The 27,434-nt window shown below is 38.2% G+C and overlaps 1 protein-coding gene across 3 annotated transcripts in view; it reads left to right on the top strand.

The window, feature by feature from the left end:
- Positions 1-27,434, top strand: part of Atp6v1h (ATPase H+ transporting V1 subunit H) — an 83,894-nt gene that overhangs the window by 33,626 nt on the left and 22,834 nt on the right. For all 3 annotated transcript variants that reach the window (XM_032906425.1, XM_032906440.1, XM_032906433.1), the window contains 4 exons: positions 8,856-8,953; positions 15,919-16,111; positions 24,367-24,545; positions 27,097-27,222. In XM_032906425.1, coding sequence (XP_032762316.1) covers positions 8,856-8,953; positions 15,919-16,111; positions 24,367-24,545; positions 27,097-27,222 — 596 coding nt within the window. The remainder of the gene's footprint in view (positions 1-8,855; positions 8,954-15,918; positions 16,112-24,366; positions 24,546-27,096; positions 27,223-27,434) is intronic.

The following is a 27,434-nucleotide window of genomic DNA, read 5'->3' on the forward strand; positions in this document are numbered from 1 at the left end:
GGTGTTTCCTACAGTCCCTGCTCCACACTATGTATCCATATTTCCTCAAGTATTTTGTTCCTTCTTCTAAGGACTGAAGCATCCATATTTTGGTCTTCTTGAGCTTCTTTGGTCTGTGAATTATATCTTGGGTATTCCCAGCTTTTGAACTAATATTCACTTATCAATGAGTACATATCATGCATGTTTTTTTGTAATTGGGTTACCTCCCTCAGGATAATATTTTCTAATTCTATCCATTTGCCTAAGAACTTCATGAAGTCATTGTTTTTGATAGCTGAGTAGTACTCCACTGTGTAGATGTACCACATTTTCTGTATCCAATTCTCTGTTGAAGGGCATCTGAGTTCTTTCCAGCTTCTGCAATATGGCTGCTTTGAACATAGTAGAGCAAGTGTTCTTGTTGTATGTTGGAGCATCTTTTGGGTATATACCCAGGAATGGTGTAGCTGGGTCCACAGATAGTAAGGACTATGTCCAATTTCCTGAGGAACCTCCAGACTGATTTCCAGAGTGGTTGTACCAGCTTGCAGTTCTACCAACAATGGAGGAGTGTTCCTCTTTCTCAGCAGCATCTGTTGTCACCTGAGTTTTGATCTTAGCCATTCTGACTGGTGTGAGGTAGAATCTCAGAGTTGTTTTGATTTGCATTTCCCTGATGACTAAGAATGTTGAACATTTCTTTAGGAACTACTCAGCCGTTCCCTATTCTGCAGCTGAGAATTCTTTCTTTAGCTCTGCGCCTATTTTTCAATAGGTTTATTTGGTTCTCTGGAATCTAACTTCTTGAGTTCTTTGTATACATTGGTTATTAGTCCTCTATCAGATATAGGATTGGTAAAGATCTTTTCCCAATCTGTTGGTTGCTGTTTTGTCCTAATGACAGTGTCCTTTGCCTTACAGAAGCTTTGCAGTTTTATGAGGTCCCATTTGTCGATTCTTGATCTTAGAGCATAAATCATTGGTGTTCTGTTCAGGAAATTTTCCCCAGTGCCCATGTGTTTGAGGTTTTTCCCCACTTTTCCTTTTATTAGTGTGAGTGTATCTGGTTTTATGTGGAGATCTTTGATCCACTTAGACTTAAACTTTGTACAGGATGGTAAGAATGAATCAATTTGCATTCTTCTACATGCTGACCTCCAGTTGAACCAGCACCATTTGTGGAAAGTGTTACCTTTTTTTCCACAGAAGGGTTTTAGCTCCTTTGTCAAAGATCAAGTGACCATAGGTGTGTGGGTTCATTTCTGGGTCTTCAATTCTATTCCATCTACCTGCCTGTCTTTGTACCAGTACCATGCAGTTTTTATCACTATCGCTCTGTAATACAGCTTGAGGTCAGGGATGGTGATTCCCCCAGAAGTTCTTTTACTGTTGAGGATCGTTCTTGCTATTCTTAGTTTTTTGTTATTCCAAATGAATTTGCAAATTGCTCTTTCTAACTCTATGAAGAATTGACTAGGAATTTTGATGAGGATTGCATTGAATTTGCCGATTGCTTTTGTCAAGATGGCCATTTTTACTATATTATTCCTGCCAGTTCATGAGTCCATCTACTGAGATCTTCTTCGATTTCTTTCTTCAGAGACTTGAAGTTCTTGTCATATAGATCTTTCACATGCTTGGTTAGAGTTGCACCAAGGTATTTTATATTATTTGTGACTATTTTGAAGGGCATCATTTCCCTAATTTCTTTCTCAGCCTGTTAGGAGTATAGCATTCCTGGGTGACCAACTCTCTCTCCATGCAGGATTTGGGTCTGGCAAGTTGTGCCATAGGGCTAACTCCAAGGCACAGATAGAGACCCGAAGGATCCTGTTCCCAGTTGTTCCACGGTTCCTGAGCCCTGTGGTATCCTGGGCAGGTCCCTCTTTGGCTAGTTATCAGAGCATAAGTGTTCTTCTTACCTGTGAACTGAGGAGTACAGTTCTCCTGGGATTTGGGTCCAGAGAGCTGTGCTACAGGGTTAACTCCAAGGTGCAGATGGAGACCGGAAGGAGTGCATAGATTTTTAATTTTGAATAGCTGGCACTATTTTTCTTTATTGATATTAAAATAGTTTTGAAAAAGTGATTTTCTCAAGATACCAAAATGAAGCTTCTTGTTCCTGTTTTAGTATTTGTTCCCTGTTGTGGTTTGCCCTGGAGTTGTCTGTATTTTGATGCTAATTCCACTGCCCCAAGGACAGCTGCCTAGTCACTGCTCAGGACTCAGGTGACTTCACCAGAATCTTCTCCCCATTGAATTTATAAAGTACAGGTGAAAGGCAGGTACAGGATAGAAGGAGGCCTGTCATTGGAGGAGAAGGAAGGATGGGCAGGAGAGAAGTTTGAAGGAAGAGGAGGAGACTAGAACAGAAAGGAAGAGACAGGAGAGAGGAGAGGGTGAGAAGCCGTGGCAGGTGATGTTAAGAGTCTGCTCTGGGTATTTACATGTTGTTATTAATGTTCTCAAGGGATGGATGGTACCGGGCTGTGTACGTTTAAGTGGGCAATTATATCTTATCATTTGGGTCAAAGATTGTTGTGTGTTTTATGTGTGGGTTTGAGTGTAGGAAAGTGTGCGGCAGCTGGAGACACTGGGCCGCTGTGGTGAAGTTGGGATGTGTTTCCGCCAAGATATCTAGCAGATATCTTGAGGCACCGCAGTGCTGGACCTAGTGGGATAAAAGACCGATACTTTTTTTATTTTTTATATTTTTACAACAATAGTTCCCCTCCCTCATCTTGGGGTTGGGGATAAAACCAGAGTCTTATGTTTGCTAAGCAAGTAATCTGTAACTACATTGCCACCATTCCTCCCTTGAGCTGAGTTTATACATCTTGGTTTTTCCTACTGCAGCCTTTTCATCATACCTCCTTCAAAGGTGATCACTATGAGATCTGTTAGTGTAGATTTGATCTTGAGCTGCATGTAAAGGAATCTGAATTCACTAGCTCAGCATTATATCACATTGCTTTTATCACTATGCCTTATATTTGCTCTTACTATATTATTATACTATTTTATATTATTGATAGTTATTGGGTTACTTTTAAGTTTTTGAAATTGTGAACAATTTGCCTGTGAACAGTCTGTGCATGTCTTTTGGTATCTATCTATCTATCTATCTAGATATCTAGATATCTCAAATATAATATGTAATATATTATTTATTTTGGTATCTATATGTGTATAAACTATGTAACATTTATTTTTTAAAACCTTATTTTTAATGATGGTTCTTAAACACTTTCACCTCCCTTGTAGCCCACCACCCACCAGAGGTAGTGGGGAAGAAAGGATATGAGGGAAGAGGACCTGTTTAGGAAAGTTCTTTGGAGCAACTTCTGGGTATGTTGTCTGGAAATTGGCAGTTCAGTTCATAGATTAGCAGGCAGTGGCAGCTGGATCCACTTGCAAACACTTTATGGATACACCAGCAGTCCAGTCAGTAGAGTTGGGTTAGCAATAGTAGTAACCTGACCTAGCAGAGACAGCCAGGCCTTAGCCTCAGCTCAAGTCAGCAGGAGGGACCAGCCAGGTAAAGTTCTAGGCTGTGCCTCTCTCAGGGAAGCAAAGATCAGCGAAAAGGAGTGATTCACAAGCACTGCACAGCTAGCTGAACTAGCAAGGCAAGCTCTGTCTCTGTCATTCTGTGAACTCCTATTTATACCCTCTAAACATCACGTGTCCTCCACGTGCCTTGCCTCAGTGTGTGTCTTGCCTCAGAACATGCATCCAATCAGCCTGAGTCTGCAAAAGTGGTACGAGACTGCAGTACACCCCTAGATGTTTTTGGGTGCATTTCTCTCTATGCAGCTCAACTACTCAATGTAAGGACGACTAATACATGTGAGTTGTTAGCAAAGAATCCTTTATCATATGTCTTTTCATGTGCTTGCTTTAGCAGAATATCCTCTCTCCTGTATCTGCTTTAGCAAAATGTTCCGTCATGAGTCTGCCTTAGCCGTTCACACCTGTGTACACTTTAATGAAATGTTCCTTCATATGTTAGTTCCAACAAAATGCCATTCGACTGACTTTCCAAAGAACCCTTAAGTTTCCACTTCATACCTTTGTCCAAAGTGGAATTTTAAGTAATGGGGTTATGTAAATTTACCATGAGTAGATGTTGCCAGTCAGTTTTCTAAGCCACTTTATGACCCTTCAATAAGGTAAAGAATTTCATTTGTTCTAGTTTCCTGCTGACAACTCCTGGGTCTTTGTTGTTATTGCTGTTGGCTTATTATATTTTGTTTTGTAACAGGCCTTATTGGCCTAGAACTTGAGAACTGCTCATCCTCCCATGTGCTGAGATTACAAACATGCACTATAACATCTGGCTTCTGTTTATTTTTTAGGTGTAATTTAAGTGTCTGTCTGATAGAAGCTAAATAAATAAGTAAAAGATTAATTGCTAGAGTCTTTTCCTTCTTGTCCAGATGTCTCTTGATTGTCAGGCTAGGGGGAGGTTTAGAGCAACAAACTTCCATTGAACCAGAAGAGAGTCACATTTGCAGAAGGAAAACTTTTACACAGGGGATTATAAACACACATAAATTCATAGACAAATTCACGCTTACATATTCATAAATCTCCATTCAACCTAGTTGGGCCCAGCTACATCCTTTTCTTATGTTATTCTCATATGGAGCAAAAGACCAAGTGCCAGTCAGAAAGAACTTGCTCATTCTGGATGAAAAATGAACTCCAATCTTTATTACATAGAGAAAGAAAAAGCTTCTATCCTTTTATTTCTAATGAATTAAACCCAAGTCTGAAAGAAGAAAGCTTTGTTCTCTTTAGTAAGACTAAGCCTGTCTTGCTGTTAAGAAAAGACCTGTTCTGTCCCATGGTAAGGAGAAGCCTGCCTGTTCTTCTGCTCTCTGTAGTTTCTTTTTTCCTCTTTCCTTCTGCATTCTGAATATTTATCTTTTAATTTTTTTAGGTTGCCTTATAATTCTACATTATTCCACTCTGCATTCTTCTCCTAATCTTGCTCTCTCCTCCTGCTATGATGTAGCAGTGCCCTTGCTCCCAATGCCTTACTCCTAGTGCCTTTACTTCCAATACTGTGTTCCCAATGCTATGCCTGCTAATGTGAACATTCCTAGTCTTTTGTGCCTTTTCTTGGAGAATGAATCACATTGTTTTTCCAAGCACCCCCACCACTTTTTTTCTTTTTCTTTTTTTTTTTTTTACAAAAGTTCACTAGAAATTCAAACATAAATTAAAATCAAATTGAATATGAAGTATAGAAGAGAGAATGTTTATATGCATGTCCATTAAGAGTAATTATCTGGCTAAACATTATCTGTTACTAGCTCAACAGATTCATGGAGAATTAAAAACCGTAATTTTTGTAACTTAAGTTATTAGTTAAGTTCCATATAGATAGATCCAGTCAATATTTTATCTTCTGTCTTTGTACCTGTAGTATCCCTATATCCTTAGTTCTCTTTTTATGACCTTTTGTTAGTGGTTTTACAACTTCTTGGAATGTGCTCTGAGTTGTAGATGCCTGCTTGCTATCTCAGAAGCAATTAACTCGTGACACAAAGACTTGCAGAGTTCTCATTGCAGTTTTCACATCAGAAAAGACTTAATTGCAGTCTATTATAAAAGAGCTTAATGATTACTAATATAATAATTCTTATAGGGTCATCTCTAATAGTTAAGAAATCATCAGTTTGTTTATATAGCATCACTACAAGGCAGTGCATCTTTGTTCTGCAGAGATCTGCTCAAAAGGGTGGGCTAATACCTAGTGATTGTTATATATATTTAATAATAACAGGAAAAGCATATTAATAGCAGGAATCTTTCCTCAGATGAAATCTCCTTCTCTAGAGAAGCAAATCTGTCATTAACTTTTAACAGTCCTTGGTGGAACCATTTCAGGAAGATCACCTGCTAGTTTTTAGCTTCTCCTTGATGACTCCTGACAATTAACTACACTTCGCTCAAGCTAGGTGGTAGGTCAGCTTCTATATCTCCTGATTGGGTGCCCATGAGGTTGGCTTAGGCTAGGTGGTGGGGCAGCTTCCTGATTTGCTGCTGGCGAGGGGTAGTTTTTCCCAGAATTGACTTGTTTAGACTTTTCCAATTCTGGGAAACAGAAACTTCAGCTTAGTCTTCCAAACTGTCAGTTTGCAGCTTGTCATGGATCAGACTTGCTCTGGCTAAGTCTGTCCTCTCACTTGTAGTACTACCATAAAGGGATAGGCATAGGCCTTTTGCCAGGGTATAGTAAATGATCACATACAGAGGCTTAGTTTCCTTAAGCTGCTCACAAAAGTAAAGGAAGGAGAGGGCAAGCCTATAGGAAAGGACTCTGAGTAGTGGAGCATAATGGAGCAAAAAGTTGTGTGTGCGTGCATGTGTGTGTGTGTGTGTGTGTGTGTGTGTGTGTGTGTGTGTGTGTGTGTGTGTATAAAACAAAGAGACACACAGAGACAGAGACAGATAATCTTGCCAAAGCTATGTATGAGCTTTTCTCTTAGGTAAAGGACAGAGAAGAATGGCTACAATATGGATCAGCTTGGAGGTGGTGGTGACATATCCGAAGTGGAGTGCATCTCTAAGGAGTAGGCTGTACGCTCTATGGGTTTTCTTGGTTGTATAATTTTTCTCTAGGTTTTTTTTTTTTTTTTTTTTTTTTTTTTTTTTGAGACAGGGTTTCTTTTTATAGCCCTGATTCTCCTGGAGCTAGCTTTATAGACCAGGCTGACCTTGAATTCACAGAGATCCACCTGTCTCTGCCTCCTGAGTGCAGGGATTGTAGGCACGCACCATCCTTGCTCAGGGTTTTTTTGTAGGATTAAAAGTAAGACTGGTTGGATTGATTTAACTAAGACCTATTATTTTCTTTAAAATTATTAAAAAATTAAAAAAATCTTTAAATTATTTATTCAAGAAACTAAAAAGTAATTTAACGAAGAATAAAGGAGCAGATGCTTTTCATTTTAATTAAAGGCAAGAGTTCAGCTAGGTGTAGTGGTGTACACCAGCATTTGGGAGGTAGATTAGGGCCAGCCTAATCTACACAGTGAGTTCTAGGATAGCCATGGCTACCCAGAGAGACCCTGTCTTAAAACAAATGATCTGAGCATTGTGTATGAAAGAGTCCTGTGACCTGTAGGACCAGTGCCTTTATATGCTCATGCTGCATATGCAGTCAAGTTGCTGAGCCCATGCCTTTTGTGTGTACTGTATTGTGTGTATTGTAGCATAGCATGATGAACAGCAACAAAAAAGACTTGGGTGAACCAAGACATTTGTGTAGTCAGAGAAAATAGAGTAAAATCAATAGAAGAGTAAAGATGCCTTTGTATCTAGAAATCTCGCTGAGATTCTCTCTAAACAAGATAGGATTTGCGTTCTTCTGTAGAAGCTCCTAACTGCTGATTCTGTTGGAAAAATTCATATTTTTTCCATTGCAGAAAATTTGAGATGAAAATTAATAATTTTGTCATTTGCTTGTGTTTGACTTTTGAGACAAGACTGCACTCTGTAGCCCAGACTGGCCTGGAGTGAAGTATGCAGTTCAGGCCGGTCTTAGACTCATGGCAATCCTCCTGTTTCAGCCTCCCAAGTACTGATCTTCTGAGCATGAGCTCTGATATTCAGCTTCTGTTAATGTTGCATGTTAAATTATATCCGTGTGTATATTATATGGTCACTACTATATAGAAGTAAGGTTCCCTTTTCTTTATCTGCTTCTACCAAGTATATGCACATCACTGTGTTTTGTGTTTGACTGCTGTAAATTTCTATGGAGTGTTCAGCTCATATATATTATTTAAATTAGAACATTAAGCTTAATAGTATCATAGTTTAGATTTTACAAATTCTTGTGATATTTGTGATCCCTTTTAAATTTTTTATTTGTTTATTATGAAGGCAAGAGCTTAAATTTTCTTTTTGTTTCTCCATTTTTTAAAGACATAAATCTCATTTTAAATGTTTAGACAAGAGTTTGAACCAGAAGTTCTTACTAGCTGTGGTAAAATGGAAGGGCTTATGATGTCTAGGAGATATGATTTTCATTTATCTCAAATAAAATAGATTTAAACAATTTTATGAAATACAGCTATTGAACTAAGTTTTAAAAATATATATTGTCTTTTACCGATGTTAATTAGATTTTTTTTTTTTTCCCAAAATGGGTTTCTCTGTATAGACAGCCCCGGCTGTCCTAGAACTTGCTCTTTGCACTGGGCTAGCCTCTGCTTCCTGAGTACATCTCTGTGATCAGCTTTAATAAGATATGTTTTATATTACATCCAAAGCCCAAGTTTCTTCATATTCCTAGTTGTGTGCTGAGTGGGTTACTGCCTTCAGCCCTGGTGGTGTCCATGCAGGTGTTGTCCTCTTGATAGTAGTGTCCTTATAGGAGTGAAGAAACTAAGGTCTACAGTAAAGGTTTATAATGTGCTGAAAATTACTTGAGTATAGGCCTATTTTCTTTTTGTGGTTTTGATTTTTTTTCTATATTTGTGTAATTGTGTAGAGCAGCATTTTCTGTTTATAGATTCTCTCTCCAAGATTTGTTAATGGCAAGGTGAAGTAAGTACTTACCAAACAATATCAGAGGTACAGTTAATTTGTTAATTAACTTCTCAAAATATATTACGTCTCATCCTGAATGTGTAGATTTATCTTGGGAAACAACAATCACCTTAATTTCTAAGAAGCAAAGATAAATACAGATACAAGAATTGACCTTTGAAAAGATATTAGGAGACTTCGAGTAGTCTAAATCTAACCAACTGTAGTAAAAATTGTAGTATAGACTCTTCCTATAGAAATGTGTGTGCTTGATCTCGTGATCTAGGATGCTTTTCGGTCTAACACTGCACACTTTTCCTGTGTAGAGTTCTCAGTATGTGCAGTGTGTTGCTGGCTGTCTGCAGCTGATGCTCCGGGTCAATGAGTACCGTTTTGCCTGGGTGGAAGCAGATGGGGTGAACTGGTAAGTGAGTGTCCTTTACTTTTATTGTAGAATGACATTTAAAAACATTTCTCCTTGACATTTTTAAAATAAGTTAATATATTTAATCATTTAAAAGAAACATTTTATTATCTTCATGTCTGTTTAACAATGGATTATATTAACCTTTTTAGAAATCAATATCTATCAGACTGAACTTCTCTTCCCATCGCTTGCTTGCCTGTTTTATAAGAGGTTAAGCTAGTCTCTTAAGAACCTAATGCTGGACAAAACAAACTCTGGCACTGAGATTATAAGATAATTATAAAAGTATTTTGTGGCAAATGCAGGCAGAAATCAATAAGGAAAATAAAATATCCAAATAATGGACATTGTATGCCACCATTTGAAAGACAATCAATAAGGAAAATAAAATATCCAAATAATGGACATTGTATGCCACCATTTGAAAGACAGTTAATTTCATACCTAATGAAGGTACATTTAAAACAGGTACTGTTCAGTTAGGAAAAGAGTATTGTTTCTCTTGTAAAATCTATATAGGATGCTCAGAATCAACAGTAGATTTTGGTGAGGAACTAAAGTGAGAGTTGCTTGAATGCTTTGTCATCAGACTGTTACTCTAAGTCCCCTCAGCAGACAGGTACGAGCAGTTTCTTAGAGTTTTACTTTCACAAATTATTCAATCTTTATTGATTGACTTAATAAATTAGATTAGTTATTGCTATTTTAATTCACAAATTTTTAATCTGTCGAGCTCTCAGCACTCAGGAGGCAAAGACAGCAGATCTCTATGAATTCAAGGCCAGCCACAGATACAGTATTACCATTTCAATTTTTTTTTTTTACTATATATTATTATTTAGCCCTCTCTCTTCTAAGGCCAGAGGTAGTGAATAACTTCAGGGAAACAGTGTTTTCTAGATATGAAAGGGTATTTGTACTATTGACTCACAGAAATTATGACAGCATGTACAAAGACCTGTTCCAGCTCAAGACAGACATGATCTCAGCATGGAGTCGGGATGTGGGCCTAAAATCCCACCAGTAACTGGGGCACATTGGCATTTGGTAGCTAATGGGAGAGATAAAGACAGTTTTCTTCAGTGGTGTGATCCATTTAGATCAACCACACTCCAGGATAGGCCCTACTCCAAGTAATAGTTGGGCAAAGCAAATTAGAGGCAATGTTTTTGTTTTTAGGAAACTCAAAGTTAGGTGGGTAGGGAGCTGGAAGTATATCTGGAAGGAGTTGGGAGTATGATTATGATCAAAGTAACAATGTATGAATTTCTCAAGGAATTAATGAAAATATTACTTGCAGTTTCATTATATTTTAATATTGTGTGTATGTGTGTGTGTGTGTGTGTGTGTGTGTGTGTGTGTGTGTGTGTGTGTGTGTATGTGTATTGAATGTTCCACACATGTTCCAAAGAGCATGTACAGAGCTCAGAGGATAACCGATGCAAATCGGTTCTTTACTTTTGGGGATTGGACTCAGAGGACTGGGCTTGGCAGCAAGTACTTTACCTGTTGAGCCTGGTCTTGCTGGCCCTGGGTTCTTGTTGAATAATATTACCTAGAAGCCTTTCATCTTGAATGTCAACTGGGTGAGGATACTGTGTTTCCTTTTTGTTCTTATTTCAATTTTATGTATTTATTTTTTAAATTTACAGATACACACATGTACAATATATCTGTTTCCCTTTAGGATTGAGTATTCTGTAATCTCTTATTTTCTTCACTTTGGTCAGTTGTAGGTCTCTGTGTTAATCCCCATATACAGAAAGCTTCTAAGCTGAGGGTTGAGAGATAGATTAACATATGGGTATAACGATAAGTCATCAGGAGTGGTGTAATACTATGTCCATTTCCCAGAATAATAGTAGTAACTTCTCCCATAGGAACTATGTCTTGTCTAATTGATTTTGGTGGTAGGTTTGGGTTTTGTTTTTTTGAAGGGGGATTTGAGTAAGTGCAATCAGAATGTGATTGGATGCTCCCATGACATTCATGTCATATTGCATCAGTAGGCATATCTTGCAAGGGCAGTCATTGTTGTTACTTGGAGGGCTCACAGCTGGGTGTGATTCATAATTCTCTGATAGCCAGCATAGCACCTTTTAGCACTGTGAAAACTAGTCAGTATGGATGTAGCTTCCAGGTCTTCGCTAGCTTGATGTAGTCATGTTGCAGGACTCAGGTATGTGGCATCTTCAGCAGTAGGCTCATACGATTACGTTTTGGAGGGTTACCAAGAGTATTGGCAATAACCTGTGACGTTTGAGCATTCATGGAACCTTACTGGCTAACAACTCCATTCCTGCTCTGGGATTTTTTTTGTGTGTGTACTAAGGACATTGTTGACCTATTATAGGAGAGTTCATTTAATCGTTTTTATGTTAATTCTTTAGTTTGGGACAGTATCTACATTCTCATAGTTTTCAGGGTGTGCTGATAAAGCCAGTTCCATCACTGTTAGAATAAGGAAGCATCACTCTCTTTGCTTGCTTCTTCTGTCACTCACTAAAATGCCTCTGCTAGTTGCTACTGTGGGTAAACATAAAAGAGACTGAGTTCTCAGGTATGGTTCTACTCATTGCTAAGATTTATTATAGAGACTGCTGAAGATACACTGCTGGACAGTGAACCACAAAGACATGGCTGAGTTTTGAGGAATCCGTGTGTAGTCTTCCTCATGTTCTCTCTCTTCCATGAGACCTCTTGGATTGCATCTTCCTCAGCAGTGAACATTTGTCTGTTCAGGAAGATTATTACAAACTAGCTCCTCAATTTCACCAGAGGTTAGTTACGTAGCCACTCTGGGCTGTTAGCATATTTCTTTTTTTTTATATTGTTATTGTAATATAATATATTATTATTATTATTATTATTATTATTATTTTTTTTATTAACTTGAATATTTCTTATATACATTTCGAGTGTTATTCCCTTTCCCGGTTTCTGGGCAAACATCCCCCTCCCCCCTCCCCTTCCTTATGGGTGTTCCCCTCCCCATCCTCCCCCCATTGCCACCCTCCCCCCAACAATCTAGTTCACTGGGGGTTCAGTCTTAGCAGGACCCAGGGCTTCCCCTTCCACTGGTGCTCTTACTAGGATATTCATTGCTACCTATGAGGTCAGAGTCCAGGGTCAGTCCATGAATAGTCTTTGGGTAGTGGCTTAGTCCCTGGAAGCTCTGGTTGCTTGGCATTGTTGTTCATATGGGGTCTCGAGCCCCTTCAAGCTCTTCCAGTTCTTTCTCTGATTCCTTCAACGGGGGTCCTATTCTCAATTCAGTGGTTTGCTGCTGGCATACGCCTCTGTGTTTGCTGTATTCTGACTGTGTCTCTCGGAAGAGATCTACATCCGGCTCCTGTCGGCCTGCACTTCTTAGCTTCATCCATCTTGTCTAATTGGATGGTTGTATATGCATGGGCCACATGTGGGGCAGGCTCTGAATGGGTATGCCTTCTGTGTCTGTTTTAATCTTTGCCTCTCTCTTCCCTTCCAAGGGTATTCTTGTTCCCCTTTTAAAGAAGGAGTGAAGCATTCACATTTTGATCATCCGTCTTGAGTTTCATGTGTTCTAGGCATCTAGGGTAATTCAAGCATTTGGGCTAACAGCCACTTATCAATGAGTGCATACCATGTGTGTTTTTCAGTGATTGGGTTACCTCACTCAGGATGATATTTTCCAGTTCCAACCATTTGCCTATGAATTTCATAAAGTCATTGTTTTTGATAGCTGAGTAATATTCCATTGTGTAGATGTACCACATTTTCTGTATCCATTCCTCTGCTGAAGGGCATCTGGGTTCTTTCCAGCTTCTGGCTATTATAAATAAGGCTGCTATGAACATAGTGGAGCACATGTCTTTTTTATATGTTGGGGCATCTTTTGGGTATATGCCCAAGAGAGGTATAGCTGGATCCTCAGGCAGTTCAATGTCCAATTTTCTGAGGAACCTCCAGACTGATTTCCAGAATGGTTGTACCAGTCTGCAATCCCACCAACAATGGAGGAGTGTTCCTCTTTCTCCGCATCCTCGCCAGCATCTGCTGTCACCTGAGTTTTTGATCTTAGCCATTCTCACTGGTGTGAGGTGAAATCTCAGGGTTGTTTTGATTTGCATTTCCTTATGACTAAAGATGTTGAACATTTCTTTAGGTGTTTTCTCAGCCATTCGCATTCCTCAGCTGTGAATTCTTTTGTTTAGCTCTGAACCCCATTTTTTAATAGGTTATTTGTCTCCCTCAGTCTAACTTCTTGAGTTCTTTGTATATTTTGGCTATAAGGCCTCTATCTGTTGTAGGATTGGTAAAGATCTTTTCCCAATCAGTTGGTTGCCGTTTTGTCCTAACCACAGTGTCCTTTGCCTTACAGAAGCTTTGCAGTTTTATGAGATCCCATTTGTCGATTCTTGATCTTAGAGCATAAGCCATTGGTGTTTTGTTCAGGAAATTTTTTCCAGTGCCCATGTGTTCCAGATGCTTCCCTAGTTTTTCTTCTGTTAGTTTGAGTGTATCTGGTTTGATGTGGAGGTCCTTGATCCACTTGGACTTAAGCTTTGTACAGGGTGATAAGCATGGATCGATCTGCATTCTTCTACATGTTGACCTCCAGTTGAACCAGCACCATTTGCTGAAAATGCTATCTTTTTTCCATTGGATGGTTTTGGCTCCTTTGTCAAAAATCAAGTGCCCATTAGGTGTGTGGGTTCATTTCTGGGTCTTCAATTCTGTTCCATTGGTCTATCTGTCTGTCTCTGTACCAATACCATGCAGTTTTATCACTATTGCTCTGTAATACTGCTTGAGTTCAGGGATAGTGATTCCCTGAAGTCCTTTTTATTGTTGAGGATAGTTTTAGCTATCCTGGGTTTTTTGTTATTCCAGATGAATTTGCAAATTGTTCTGTCTAACTCTTTGAAGAATTGGATTGGTATTTTGATGGGGATTGCATTGAATCTGTAGATCACTTTTGGTAAAATGATCATTTTTACTATATTAATCCTGCCAATCCATGAGCATGGGAGATCTTTCCATCTTCTGAGATCTTCTTCAATTTCTTTCTTCAGAAGCTTGAAGTTCTTATCATACAGATCTTTCACTTGCTTGGTTAAAGTCACACCGAGGTATTTCATATTATTTGGGACTATTATGAAGGGTGTCGTTTCCCTAATTTCTTTCTCGGCTTGTTTCTCTTTTGTGTAGAGGAAGGCTACTGATTTATTTGAGTTAATTTTATACCCAACCACTTTGCTGAAGGTGTTTATCAGGTTTAGGAGTTCTCTGGTGGAACTTTTGGGATCACTTAAATATACTACCATATCATCTGCAAATAGTGATATTTTTGACTTCTTCCTTTCCAATCTGTATCCCTTTGATCTCCTTTTGTTGTCTGATTGCTTTGGCTGGTTGATCAAGATCTTGATAGCAGCATTTATAGTATCAAACAACATTGAAGGTCAGTTGACAATCTTAAGTATCTGCTTGTTTGTTCTCACAAAGGAAAGGCATTTTATACATTTTCTTTTGCAGTGCAAATTTCTGTTTCTTTTTGATGCTTTTCAAATTATAACTAGGAAAGATGTGAGGTAGAAAAAGTCAGATGTTGTCTGTTCAAAGAGCTGGTCACTGATCACTAAAAATACTCTATATTTTAATTTGAGTTATCTGGTTTAAAACCTATTGCATACCCTATACAGTATTTTCTGAATTTTTATATATAAAAACTGTTCTTTTCACTATGTTGTATATTGACTGTAGGTTAGCACTATTTTTTTTTCTTGTCTGTTAAGCTCTCTCCAACTCCTAAAGGATTCATCATTGATGTCTAGATCCTTGGAAACTTTTGTACTTTGATTTAACAGCTCCATGCTCCCCATAACTCTTGCGATGACAATTTTATTTTAGAAGCTAATTGGATGTGAAGAATTACTAGATATATATTTTCCAACTTCTTTCCCCCTGCAACTAAAGCAAAAGATGGTAACTTCTCTAGATCTGGGTTTAGGATCACAGAAACTCACATGCTTGGAGAGCTGAGTAAAGCTCTCTGATACTGGTGTCTGTGATTTCTGAGGAAGAACCTTATGCAGGGACCCGGTCCTCTTGAGTAGGGGCACAGATGGCTAGTGATGGTGCCCCTGAGTCTGTGCAAGGAGACTCATTCTGTAGACCTGGAACACTGCATCTGAATTAGTTACTGCCATGGGAAAAATGGGTTACCTTGTGAGGACGTATTTGCTAGGGTGCTGTGCACTGCGAGTACCTTTTTTCTGTGGTTATTGTCAGCATCTAGCTCCCTTTCCTAGAACCTAGAATCTAACTAGCTGGTACCTAGGGCATCAGAAAAGCAAAGTGTAGGAAGCTTGACCAGTTACCGGAAGAGAGCCAGGGAACCAGGCAGTTATCAGGATGTCAATACTATAAAAACAAAATTTTGCAGCAGTTGAAATACTGATAGTATTTAATATAAGCAAGCTCTTAATGTAATAGACTAAACTGAAAAGAGCTTCTCTAGGTAGAAGAAACAATGCATGAGAAACTTAGGAATAGTCCAATAAACTCTAAAGTATGGGCAAATCACAAAAATATAGAATTGTTACTGCCAAGTAAGGTAATAATTGTTAGATTTTTAAAGACTCGAGAATTTTATTAGAACAACTTTAGATTAAAAGAAAAAATAAAGTACGGATGAGTCCCTCCTCACCATTTTTGCATTTTGACATAGTGGGTTAGTGCGATTCACTGTTCCCACCTCACGAATCAATATCTGTTAGCTAAAAACTATGGTTTATATGGGGGCATGGTGTTCGCAGTTCTGTGCATTTTATGCCTCATTTGTTCCAGTGGCCATTTTATTGTCTTATCTGGTGATTTCTGCCCTTTGTGGAATGTAGACGTTTGCTCTTTTAATGTACTCTCATCTTGTGTTTTGTTATGCTGTAGTGTGAAATGTTTTCTCTGTTCTTTTTCAGTATAATGGGCGTTTTGAGTAACAAGTGTGGTTTTCAACTTCAGTATCAAATGATTTTTTCAATATGGCTTCTGGCATTCAGTCCTCAAATGTGTGAACACCTTCGTCGCTATAACATCATTCCTGTTCTATCAGACATCCTTCAAGAATCTGTCAAAGAGAAAGTAACAAGAATCATTCTTGCAGCATTCCGTGTAAGTACTCGGTGAGGGAGGTTGCTGCTGCGTGTACACGTGTAGGATCTTTTGCTGTGTTTGTCTTTGAAAGGCGTGAAGTAATGTAAGCGGACGGACTGTGGGAATTGTAGTATACTTGTAAAGAAATGTACTTAGGTTATATTCAGATGGAGAAAGTCCCTTTTTGTTACAGTGCTTGCTACAGGACTATTATTATTGGAGTTTTTCTCTCAGGGCCCATATTTTAGTTTGGAGTTTTGCTTCATATCCTGCATCTCCTGGCTAGCAGCATGTTTTTGAGTCAACAGCAGAAACTTCCAATTATTGTAAACATTACAATTATGTTGTTAGGATATTAGAATTTTGTCAGTTACAAAAATGAACAGAAGATGATGAAGCATGAGGATAAGAAAGGGGTTTTGTTATATTACATAAGGTATTAAGTATTTCCCCAAAGCCATTGTGTTCTGTGAATCAGTTGTCTGCTTAGTCATTTTGTGGGTTGCCTTAGGATTCAGATGGGTTTCTGGGAGAGACCTACTCAAGAGATAATATTATGGAACATGTGTTATGTGCTGCTTACCACTCTGGCAGGTGTCCTCCTCAGGGATTCTGTTAACGAGTGGTTAGCAGAGCCCTATTATAATGCTGTTGTTAATAGAATTAACAATTAATGTTGTTGTTAAGAGAATTTTGGTATTTGGGTTAGTCTTGTCTTTGCAAATGGGAATGCTAGATAGATAGATTCCCAGTAGGCAAATGCAGGTAAGATTTGCTTACGAATATTTGCTTTGAACCATTTGTTTTTGTGTTTACTTGAAATAAACAGCAAGAAGTCAAAAACAAAATGAGGTATTGATGTGTTTTCAAAGTTTAAGAAGTATAGCTATCAGATTTGTTGAACAATAATCACTAATATCTTTTATACATTTGTAGTCATGTAGGGATAAATACATAAATAAGTGTGATTTTGATTTATACTTGAACATAAAGATGGCATATTATGAGGCTATGCATTTTTTAAAATGAAAAAATATCAATTATGTGCATATGTAGGAGGGGTTTTACATGTGTAGGTGGCCAGAAGTGTTCATTGGATCCCCTGGGGCTAGTTACAGGCTGTTAGCTGTCTAGTGTCAGTGCTGGGAACTGAGTCTGGGCCTGTCCCAGAAAAGGAGCAAATGTTCTTAATCTCTGAGCCATATTTGCAGCCTCTACAACTCTATTCTTAACAGTATGTAATGTGTATGCTTTAATTTCTTTCTATGTAGATCTTTAGTATTCCTTTACTCATGTTACATTCTACTGTGTTGCTGTGTTAATCATTGCCCTATTGGTGGAGGCATGAGGTATTCACAGTTTATTTGACACTTCCATGAATAATTTTGTATGTGGTTCCACTGAGTCAAAGGAATGTGCTTTTTTTAAAAAAGTCTTTTTAATAGTTAATACCAAATGATCTTTCAAAACTGTGCCAGCTTATGTTTCCATTTGCTGTGCTTTAAGTTTGTTCTTTTGTCTTACTATACTTAACATTATCACTCTCTGTCTTTATAGAATCTTGGATGAATAGTGAAACCACTGTTTTAAATTTTCATTCTTTTAGTGATAAAGTGAAATGTCTTATTTATTTATTTATTTTTGTTATTTTTCGAGAATTACATGCAAGTGGTTTTGGTCATATATACCCTCCTTCAGCTCTCCCAAGATCCATTTCCCCTTCCTTTCCACCTGACTTTGTGTCCTTTTTTGGGAGTTTCTTTTTCCTGTCAAGGCCAGTTTGTACTGATGTTCTCATATTCTTAGATATGTGGCTTTCTGTTGGAGCATGGTCGACTTCTCAGGGGCTATACTGCTGAGAAAACTGACCCTTTCTCCATCAGCTCAAAGTTGCCAATAATTTCTCAGCTAGTGGGATTTTCTCTTTCTTCCAAAATGATCTGTGAGCTGTTTAAGGAACATAGTATATATGTTTCACTTAGTGTTAAGTGTTCTGAAGGTCTTATTCTCTGCACCTTGGCTAGTTGTGTATGTTGATTGTCATTTACTGTAAACAGAAGGTAGAGAGATGCCACAATCTATAGGTATAATGGTAGGTCATTAGGAGTTGGTTTGATACTGTGTCCATTTAGTGGAGTAATAGTAGTGTATTCTCCTCTAAGATCTATGTTCTATCTAGCCAGAGGTTCTTGGATTGATGTTGGTGCCAAGTATGGGTTTCATCTTGTGGAGTGGGTCTAGAGTCAAATCAGAAAGTTATTGGTTACTCTGATGGCATTTATAGCACTATTGTACCTGTAAGTTTCCATGGCAGGCTGATTGTTACTGTAGCTCATAGGGTTCATACCTGGGTAAGACTGGAGGTTACTTTCTCTTCTGGTAGCCTGCACAGCATCTTCCGGAACTATGAAAGCTAGCTAGTAAGGATAAAACTTCAGGTCTGTACCAACTTGATTTTGCTGTGTTCTATATTTCAAAGTATATGGAATGACCAGCAATAGGGTCTTATTGCCAAGTACCGGAGGACTGGACTTCAGTTTTTGGGCAGTTCATTGTTAAAGTTAGAATGGATTATCAAGAATTCCTGCCGCAGCTTGTGTTAAGTGAGGTTTCTAATCCCAATAGAAAAACCTTTCTAAGGTTTGAAGATTCTCACAGCTAATTTTCAGGAATGTGGGGAATGTACAACATGTACTAATATTATTGGTGATGTGAGTCTAGGATCCTTTCCTGAAGAGGGGTTGGGGTTGGGGCAGAAGGCAGGTACCTGGGATTTTTGATCCCTGCACACATTTTGGGGACCTGTGGAGGTACAGGTATGGGTCTAGGCCTAGTGTCCTTATAGGAGAGTGGTCCTCAGGATAGGTAGTACTTGCAAAGCAAGTGTATGTAGTATTTCTAATTGGAGAAGGGTGCAAGGGATGCATGGGTGGGGTTGGTGGGGTAAATGTATGCTCGACTCCCTGCTTAGAGTTGAGTGTGGCAAGGGCACTAGCATGGATGAATAAGGTTAAGTAAATCAAGGTTGGTTTCCTACCTTAGGGGAGGGTGCAGAAGGAGTGCAGGAAGGCAGACACTGGACACATGGTCTTCAGGTAAGTGGTCAGGGTACAAGAAGAAAAGAGGCTGGTTATATGTTAATATTCACTGTCTGTCTGTTTGTCTGTCTGTCTGTCTCTGTCTGTCTATCTATCTATCTATCTATCTATCTATCTATCTATCTATCTTATATTATCTATTCATAGCATTTGTCAGTCTTAAATTTTAAAACTTGGTTTAGGAATTCCTTCTTTAGAAGTATGGAGTTAATAATAGCTACACTTTATCTTAGAATTTATTCTGTATCAGGGACTGACCTAATCACTTTAACTGTATCACATTTATGAACTTCATAGTAAGCTAATTGATTCGGCAAAGTATCCTGGAAACACAGAGTAGCGATTCATATACTTAACTGCTCTGCCAGGCATTGTATTTTTATTTTGAGTCATTTTCATGTGTCAGCCTCCACCATTACTTACTTAAAAAATAGTTTGTTATAAATTTTACTTAAGGTATGCCTTTATGTTTACATAAAGCCTTCTTAACCAGTTTACCATCTCTCTCTCTCCCTCCCCCTCCCCTCCCCCTCTCTTGTCTTTTGATATCTTTAACATGAAAGGAAAACCTCTTCACTTATCATGCTCACTAGCGCTGTTAAATCCAGTGCCTTTCCAAGCTGTTTAAGGAAAATTGAGGGCATGTAGGGAGGGACTTTTACTGTAGTATTTACTGTTAGAGAGGTGGACAGTGAAAGCTAATGGTGACCTACTGAAGACCTGCAATGCTAATAACTCTTGGCCACATGTTCTGAGCATTACATTTGATTTGTTATTGTAGTTATAAAAAGTTATACTCTTTTAAATATAAGAATTATCCTATTATCATTAAGTAGTTTCTTCTGAAGTTTAAGCAAACAGACTGGTGAGATGGCTCAATGGGTAAAGGTGTCTAGACATGACCTGACTTTGATCACCAACAATTCTTTCAAATTGTCCCCTGATTGCTTCACACATACCATGACACCAATGCAGCATGCATGTACCCAACGTATATACACAATCATAAATGCAGAGCAATAATTAATAAAATTTAAAAGCAATTAAGCAAGTTCTGTGCTTTCTTCTTTCACTCACTCACAGGGTAGCTAACAATTTGTCTAGCAAATTCTGTGTACATGAGTTGTTAAGGCACATTTTTAAGTGTGGTCCAGATAATTCTTAAACTCAAATAATTTTATTAATGAGGCCTTACTTTGAAATAATTCAAGAACTGACCTTTTTGTTTTTCTTCCTTATAGTTCATTTTCTTTCTTCACATTGTTTAGAAAAGATGAAGAATTCCTGAGGTAGTCTTCTTTAGTCTCCTTTATCTTAAAATACGATGTTTTTTGAATTGCTTTAGTGTCATATACTTTGATAATTGTTGGAGAATATAGATGAAGATGTAGTTTGTCATCGAAGGTCTTAATAGTTACATAGTCTGAAGACAGATGATGTAAGTAAATATTGGTGTCATACAGTGATATGACAAGATGCGACAGTAATGCAAGAGTGAAAGGAGGGTTGGAAGAGCTTTGAAGGATGAATAATGTTGAGAAGTTCAAAACTTAGGAGAGGCTGCTAAAGTGAAGCAAGAACCTCCTGCAGTTGTTGATTTGTTTTTATAGAAGGACTTAACTTTGTCAAGGTTTCTATTACTGTGGAAACACAGTGACCAAAAGCAATATAGGGATAAAAGGGTTTATTTCAGCTCATAACTGTCAGGTGACATTCTATCACTAAGAGAAGTCAGGCCTTAGCCAACACAGGAACCTGGAGGCAGGAACTGAAGGAGAGGGCATGGAAGAGTGCTGCTAACTGGCTTGCTCCTGACTTTCTCAACTTGTTTATTTTAGGGGGCAAGTTGGGTTAGGGTCTCTTTGTAGCTCTAGCTGGTCTAGAATTCACAGAAATCTACTTTCCTCTGCCTCTCAAGTGCTGAGATTAAAGGTGTGCATTGCCTTGCTGGACTTAGCTTGTTTTTTTATTGGTTTTTTTTTTTTTTTGGTTCTTTTTTTTCGGAGCTGGGGACCGAACCCAGGGCCTTGCGCTTCCTAGGCAAGCGTTCTACCACTGAGCTAAATCCCCAACCCAGCTTGTTTTTTTTTATACTACTCAGAACTACCTACCCCAGGGGTGGTACCACTCACAGTTGGTGGGGCTCCTCCATAGCAATCATTAATCAAGAGAACGGCTACAGTCTTGCCTATAGGCTAGTCTTGTTGGGGCATTTTCTCAGTTAAGATTTTCTTTTCCCAGAAATGTCTAGGTTTGACTTAAGTTAACAAAAACAACTGACACAGTTTATTTATGCAGTACCAGCCACTTAAAATATGTCATGACTGTCTTAAGTCAAGTAGGCAAAGATCCTAACGGATTGTCTTGGACCTGAAGGTACAGCCTCAGCCAGGACTGTTGGAAGCAGTTTTGTACTGTGTACTCACCAGCCCAGATGAACCAGTTTTTGTCTTGTGTAGAATGGGAGCAGTTCTGGTGGAAGGACTACTGTGATTGATGCTAGGAAGCAAGGTTGTGATTGGACAAGCAAGTGACAGTCCAAGTAAGTGACTGTGTCTAGTGCAGAGAAGATTGCACCAATCTTCGTGATTGGTGATTGGTTAGAGCACCCTTCTGATGATTTGTGCTCAGTGAGAGGGCGGGCCTGCAACTCCTGTGGCACCTTTTCTGTATTGTAGCCACAGGTTCATTAAAGGTTGTCCTACCGGAATGATTTTTTTTCTTGCCCACTTTAAGTAGTTTGTGTCAAACTGGTAATACCAAGAAAGAAACCGTAGAAAGAACACAGCAATGGCAGCATCTGTGAGGATAAAGAGGATGGATGGCAAGAACTGAAAAAAATGTTTATTAGTAGTCACAGAAGAGAACCCGAAGGCCATGGCTACCAAAGGAATTCCTAGGAGATGTCAAGGTCTTAAGGGACAAGATAGATGAGACTGAGAGATTTAAGACTGGCTATAGTTGAGGCCTAAGAGCCATAACACCCAAGGTCCCCATGGGAACTGAATGCAGATGGTTGTAAAGAGCTCAGGCAGAAACAGCACCAGTATTGCTTCGAAAGTGTAAAGGCTGCCTCTGGAGGTGTAACTCACCCAGGAAGCCTTCATGTTTATGCATACAATGCCATTAACATTCCAAAGAGATGTCTTTTGGAGTTATCTCAACTGCTGTGGGTACATTCGAGTGAAAATGTATGTGTATGTATATATATTGCCCTCATATATGAGTAAATTTATGTTAGGCCAAGTGCTAAGGCTAGGAATGGTAATCTCTCCAGCATGTTCTTTTTGCTCAGGATTTTGGCTGTTGTGGTTCCATATGAGTTTTAGGATAGGTTTTTTTTTTTTTTTTTCTATTTCTGTGAAGAATGAGATGGGATTTTTTTTTTTTTTTTTTTTTTTTGTATTGGGATTGCATTAAATCTGTAAATAGCTTTTGGAGAACAGTCATTTTTTTTTCAGTATTTTGAGTGCGTTCACCAGGTACAGTGGCCTGTAGTTTTGTTGTTGTTGCTCTTGTTGTTTTGTGTCTTTACCTGGCTTGGTTATTAGAGTGATGCTGACTTTTAGAAGGAGTTTGGTTATGCTCCTTCTGTTTTTGTTTTTTTTTGACTAGTTTAAGAAGGATTTATTATAGCTCTTCTCTGAATGTCTAATAGAAGTTTGCTGTGAATTCATTTAACTCTGGACTTTTCTTTAAGCTAGAAGAGGCTTTTATTTTTATTTCTGTCTCCTCATATATTATGGGTCAGTTTAAGTTGTTAACTTGTTCTTAGTTCAATTTTATCCATTTCTTTTAGATTTATGCCACTGACTTGGGAGTTTTCTTCCTCATCTATGTTTATAATTTAGAGGTTTGCTTTTTTCCTGGTGTCCACATTTCCTATCTGTCCTTTTCTGGATTTTTAAATTTTTAAAAAATATTTCTTATTTATTTGCTCTAAATCCCTTCTTTTTTTTCTTTTAGTCCTGATCCTCTATCTTCTGTTTGATTCATTTTACTTATAAGACTTTCCTTTGAGTTTTCTAGTTTAACTGTTGGGTTTTTCAGTTTCATCTTCATTTCAGCTTTAGCTATCTTCAGTATTTTTATCCTGATTGGATTCAGTTCTCAAGTCTTCGATTAGTCTTTTCCAATTCTCAAACTTATGTTTGTGTTTTCTTGGGCATCATTCAGGTGTTTATTCTCAAGTTCTTTCTCCTTGATTTCATTGAGCTTGTTCTTTGTGTTTTCTTTAAACGCTGAATTCTTTGAGGAGGTTTATGATCTTTTAATTCTGTGTCCTGGAGATCATCTAGGTAATTATCACTGATAAACATTTCTACAGGACTGGTAGGTTTTGGAGCGAAGATACTTGTTGCTCTTTCCTATTTCTGGTACTTTTAGAATTGACTCTAGGCGTGTGGACCTCTTTTGTTAGCTCTGAGTTTCTTATCCACAGAAAAGGTTGTGGGCAGAAGAGTGGATATTCTTGTGGGTTGTGTCTGGAGGGTAGAAATGAATTGGGTGGAATGAAATCAGATGACAGAGGGTACTGGTCTGGTGTACAGGATGTGCTCCTTGTTTGAAGCTTCCAGTGTGGAGAGGTAGATCTTGCTGGATAGAAATGTTGACTGTGATACGGAAGAGTTCTGTGGCTTGGGGAATAGGTACTCCTTTGTTGTACAGTCAAGGGACGTGTTGAGGATGTGAGACGTCTGGATACTGGTAGTGAATACAGGTAGGGTACATCCTGGAGGAAGCTTACAGGCTGATGTAGCATAGGCTGGGGACATCGGAGTAGCCTGGCACACAGGTTGTTGAACTTGGGTATCTCTAACTCATTGAAGGAAAGGTGTGTATGGACAAGGGGACTCACCAGGGTGACCCTGGAAGAGGACATGGGAACGTGGGGCAGACAGTGACTGATTTGACTTCTTCACAGAGATTGCAACTCTTAATAATTCTACCATGTCACAAAAATAGGCTGGCAGCTAAACTTTTATAATAGTGACCTTTGAAGGACATTTCAGATTTAAACTAGAGGTATTTCATACTCAGATATAGGCTTCTGATTATGTATCTATGTCATCTTTTAAAAGTACTGGTTAAATGGAAAACTCAAAGGAAGATGGAAAGAAGTATGGATGTCTGCAAACATCATGCACTTTCTTCATTTCTCTTTGTCTAACTCAGAATTTCTTAGAAAAATCAACGGAAAGAGAAACTCGCCAAGAGTATGCTCTGGCTATGATTCAATGCAAAGTCCTAAAACAGTTGGAGAATTTGGAGCAGCAGAAGTATGATGATGAAGATATCAGTGAAGACATCAAATTTCTTTTGGAAAAACTTGGTGAGAGTGTCCAGGACCTTAGGTGTGTTCTAATCTTCATCATTGTCACATAATTACTTGAGATAGGGTCTCATTATGTAGCCCTGTCTGTCCTGGAACTCACTGTATAGACCAGACTGACCTGGAACTCAGAGATCTGCCAGCTCTGCAGGGCTAAAGGTGTGTACCACCTGTCCTGGCATTAACATACCTTTTACAATTGCCATATACTAAATCTTTTGAGGTTTGTTTGACCTTGAACTCCTGGACAGAAGTGATCCTGCCTCAGTCTCCTGAGTGGTTAGACCCTATTGGCGTACATGGTGGGTTATATGACTTTTAAAGAAAATTTGAATTAATTCCAAAGTATGAAAATTATATACAGTATGCTATGTTTTCAGCTGAAGCATTCTACATTGTTAACTGTAACTTAGGGCATTTGGCTATTCTTGTTTGGAGAGATTCATATAATTTTCTTTACAGAACCCTAGTTGAGTGGTATGTACAGTTGACCTATATCTGTTTTTATTGTTAGGCTTAGGATATGATTATTTAAAAATGCTAGTTTACTTACACTCACTTGTCTGCATTAAGTCCATTCAGACAGAACATACTTGTCAATGTACCCTCTCTATCCTGGCTATGCTGAATTGTCAGTCAACATTAATGGTTCCATCTATTAAATTGTACTTGACAGTAAGTTCAAGCATGTCTTGTTGCAGTTAATTACATGAGAGTAGTGTTAATCCTACCAATTGAGAGTAAAGACCATTACCCAAAATCTTTGGTTAAATTAAGCAAGTTTTATTTCCTGTGAGACATGGCTAACTCCCTACAGTAGGGTGTGAAGAAAATAGCATTTAGCATAGGAAGCATGGGCTTTATGTAGCCTACAAGGCTAGGGAGGTTTCAGAGGTTGGGGGGTTTCCAGAGGGATTCTGGTTACACCAGAGCTTGGCTGAACATTTCAAAACAATTTGGCAGAACATCTAATTATTTGGGTACATTCAAGGTATAAATCAAACTCCAGAGGGTGGGGATCATATTAGATTCCAGCACCAGGATAAAGCACAGTCAACTTGAATTTTGTATTATATAGAAACTAACTTAGTCAAACCAACGATCTAATAACAAAAATGGCATCTATCCTTAAGATGGAGTCAGGCTGGTCCATCAAGTAAAATTCCCTGACAATGGAGAAAGGTTTGTTTATTTTGTCTCAGTTACAGAGTGTATGCCTTTTCTGGTGAAGAAATCATAGTAGCAGGGGCTTGTGACAGCTGATCATATTATATCTGCAGTCAGGAAGGGAATGAATGGTTGTACTCAGGTCACTTTCTCCTTTTATGCAGTCCAGGACCAGCATAGGAATCGGTGCCATTTAACAATGCACAAGTCTTTGTGCCTTGTCTTCATTGCTTTGTTATTGCTGAGTTAATGTGATAAAATACCCCCAACAAAAGCAATTTAAGGGAGAAAGTATTTATGTTAGCTTACAGTTGTCCAGGGATGAGAAAGTCAATAATGAGAAAGACATGGGAAGACATGGTGACAGTAACAGTAGTCTGGTTAATCACATTACGTCCTCATTTAGAAAGCTGAGAGTGAACAGGAAATTTGAATCTGAAAAGCCTCAAGGTCTATCCTCTGTAACCTACTTCTTCCAAGACTCCACCTTCTAAAAATCCCATAGTCATCTCAAACACCCCCACCTAGGGTCCAAGTGTTACAGATGAGACTAAATGGGCCATTTCACATTCAAACCAGAAACTTCAATTAACCCAATCAAGATAAACCCCACAGTTGTGGCCAAAGGTATTCTAGATCTCATCAAGTTGACAAATCAACTCATAGTAACTAAACCACACTTAAAAACAACCAAGTTACTGTACATTTAGTTACTAATTTTTGAATTACAATGTATTGAGTTTGTTACATATATAGATTTTTTGCTTTTAAAAGGTTATGTCAACAAATCATGTTTATATTAGTAGTAGTCATACTTAATATTTATATGGATATATGTGTAATATTGTTTTTGTGATACAGTAGTGTATTTTAAATTTATTTTAAGATTATCTGCTTTTCACATATGTTCACAGTAATATATCTATTGACTTGACAAAAATACTGCTTTGACTCTGAGGGTAGGAATTACCATTTTTCTACTAATATATATTTATATATTTATTGAGAATAAAGATTTTGGGAATAAATAATGATTTTAATATTTCACACCAAACATTCAATTTTGGCAATGTTGGACCTTAGTTCCTATGATTTGTTGGTGATTAAACTGTTCAAGTCTATAGTAGTAGTTAATATTTAGAGCTCAGTGAGTCTTTGTAGCTTTTATTCCTGCTGTTTGTTAAGACAGGGTCTTTCTATGTAGCTTTGTTTGGCCTAGAACTGGATATGTAGAACAGATTGGCCTTGAACTAACAGAGGTCTGCCTGCCTCTGCTTTTTGAGTGCTGCAACTTACAGTGTGTATAAAGCCCAGACTCAGTCTTTGTAACTAAGTCATATTTTAATTTGCTTTATTTTGTAGTAGCTCCTAGATTCTTATAACTGGAATTTAAAATAATTTTATAGCTCATTTGATGAATACAGTTCAGAACTTAAATCTGGAAGGTTGGAATGGAGTCCCGTACACAAGTCTGAGAAATTTTGGAGAGAAAATGCTGTGAGGTTAAATGAGAAGAACTATGAACTCTTGAAGTAAGTTGGGATCCATGTTCTGCTCTGTAATTATGCAGATCTTCATCAACGTTTAGCTTTGTTATTTGGTGTTCTGTAGTTTAATTCACGATTTCTTGCTAAGTAACGTGTGAATGCCTTTTATTCTTTTGATTAGTTAGGTGTTGTTGCCTGCCAATTGGATTTTTTAAATGGGAATTTGATATTCTGAACATGATATTTTTTGTCATGTA

Source organism: Rattus rattus, chromosome 1 (assembly GCF_011064425.1).
Source record: "Rattus rattus isolate New Zealand chromosome 1, Rrattus_CSIRO_v1, whole genome shotgun sequence".
Taxonomy (NCBI): Eukaryota; Metazoa; Chordata; class Mammalia; order Rodentia; family Muridae; genus Rattus; species Rattus rattus.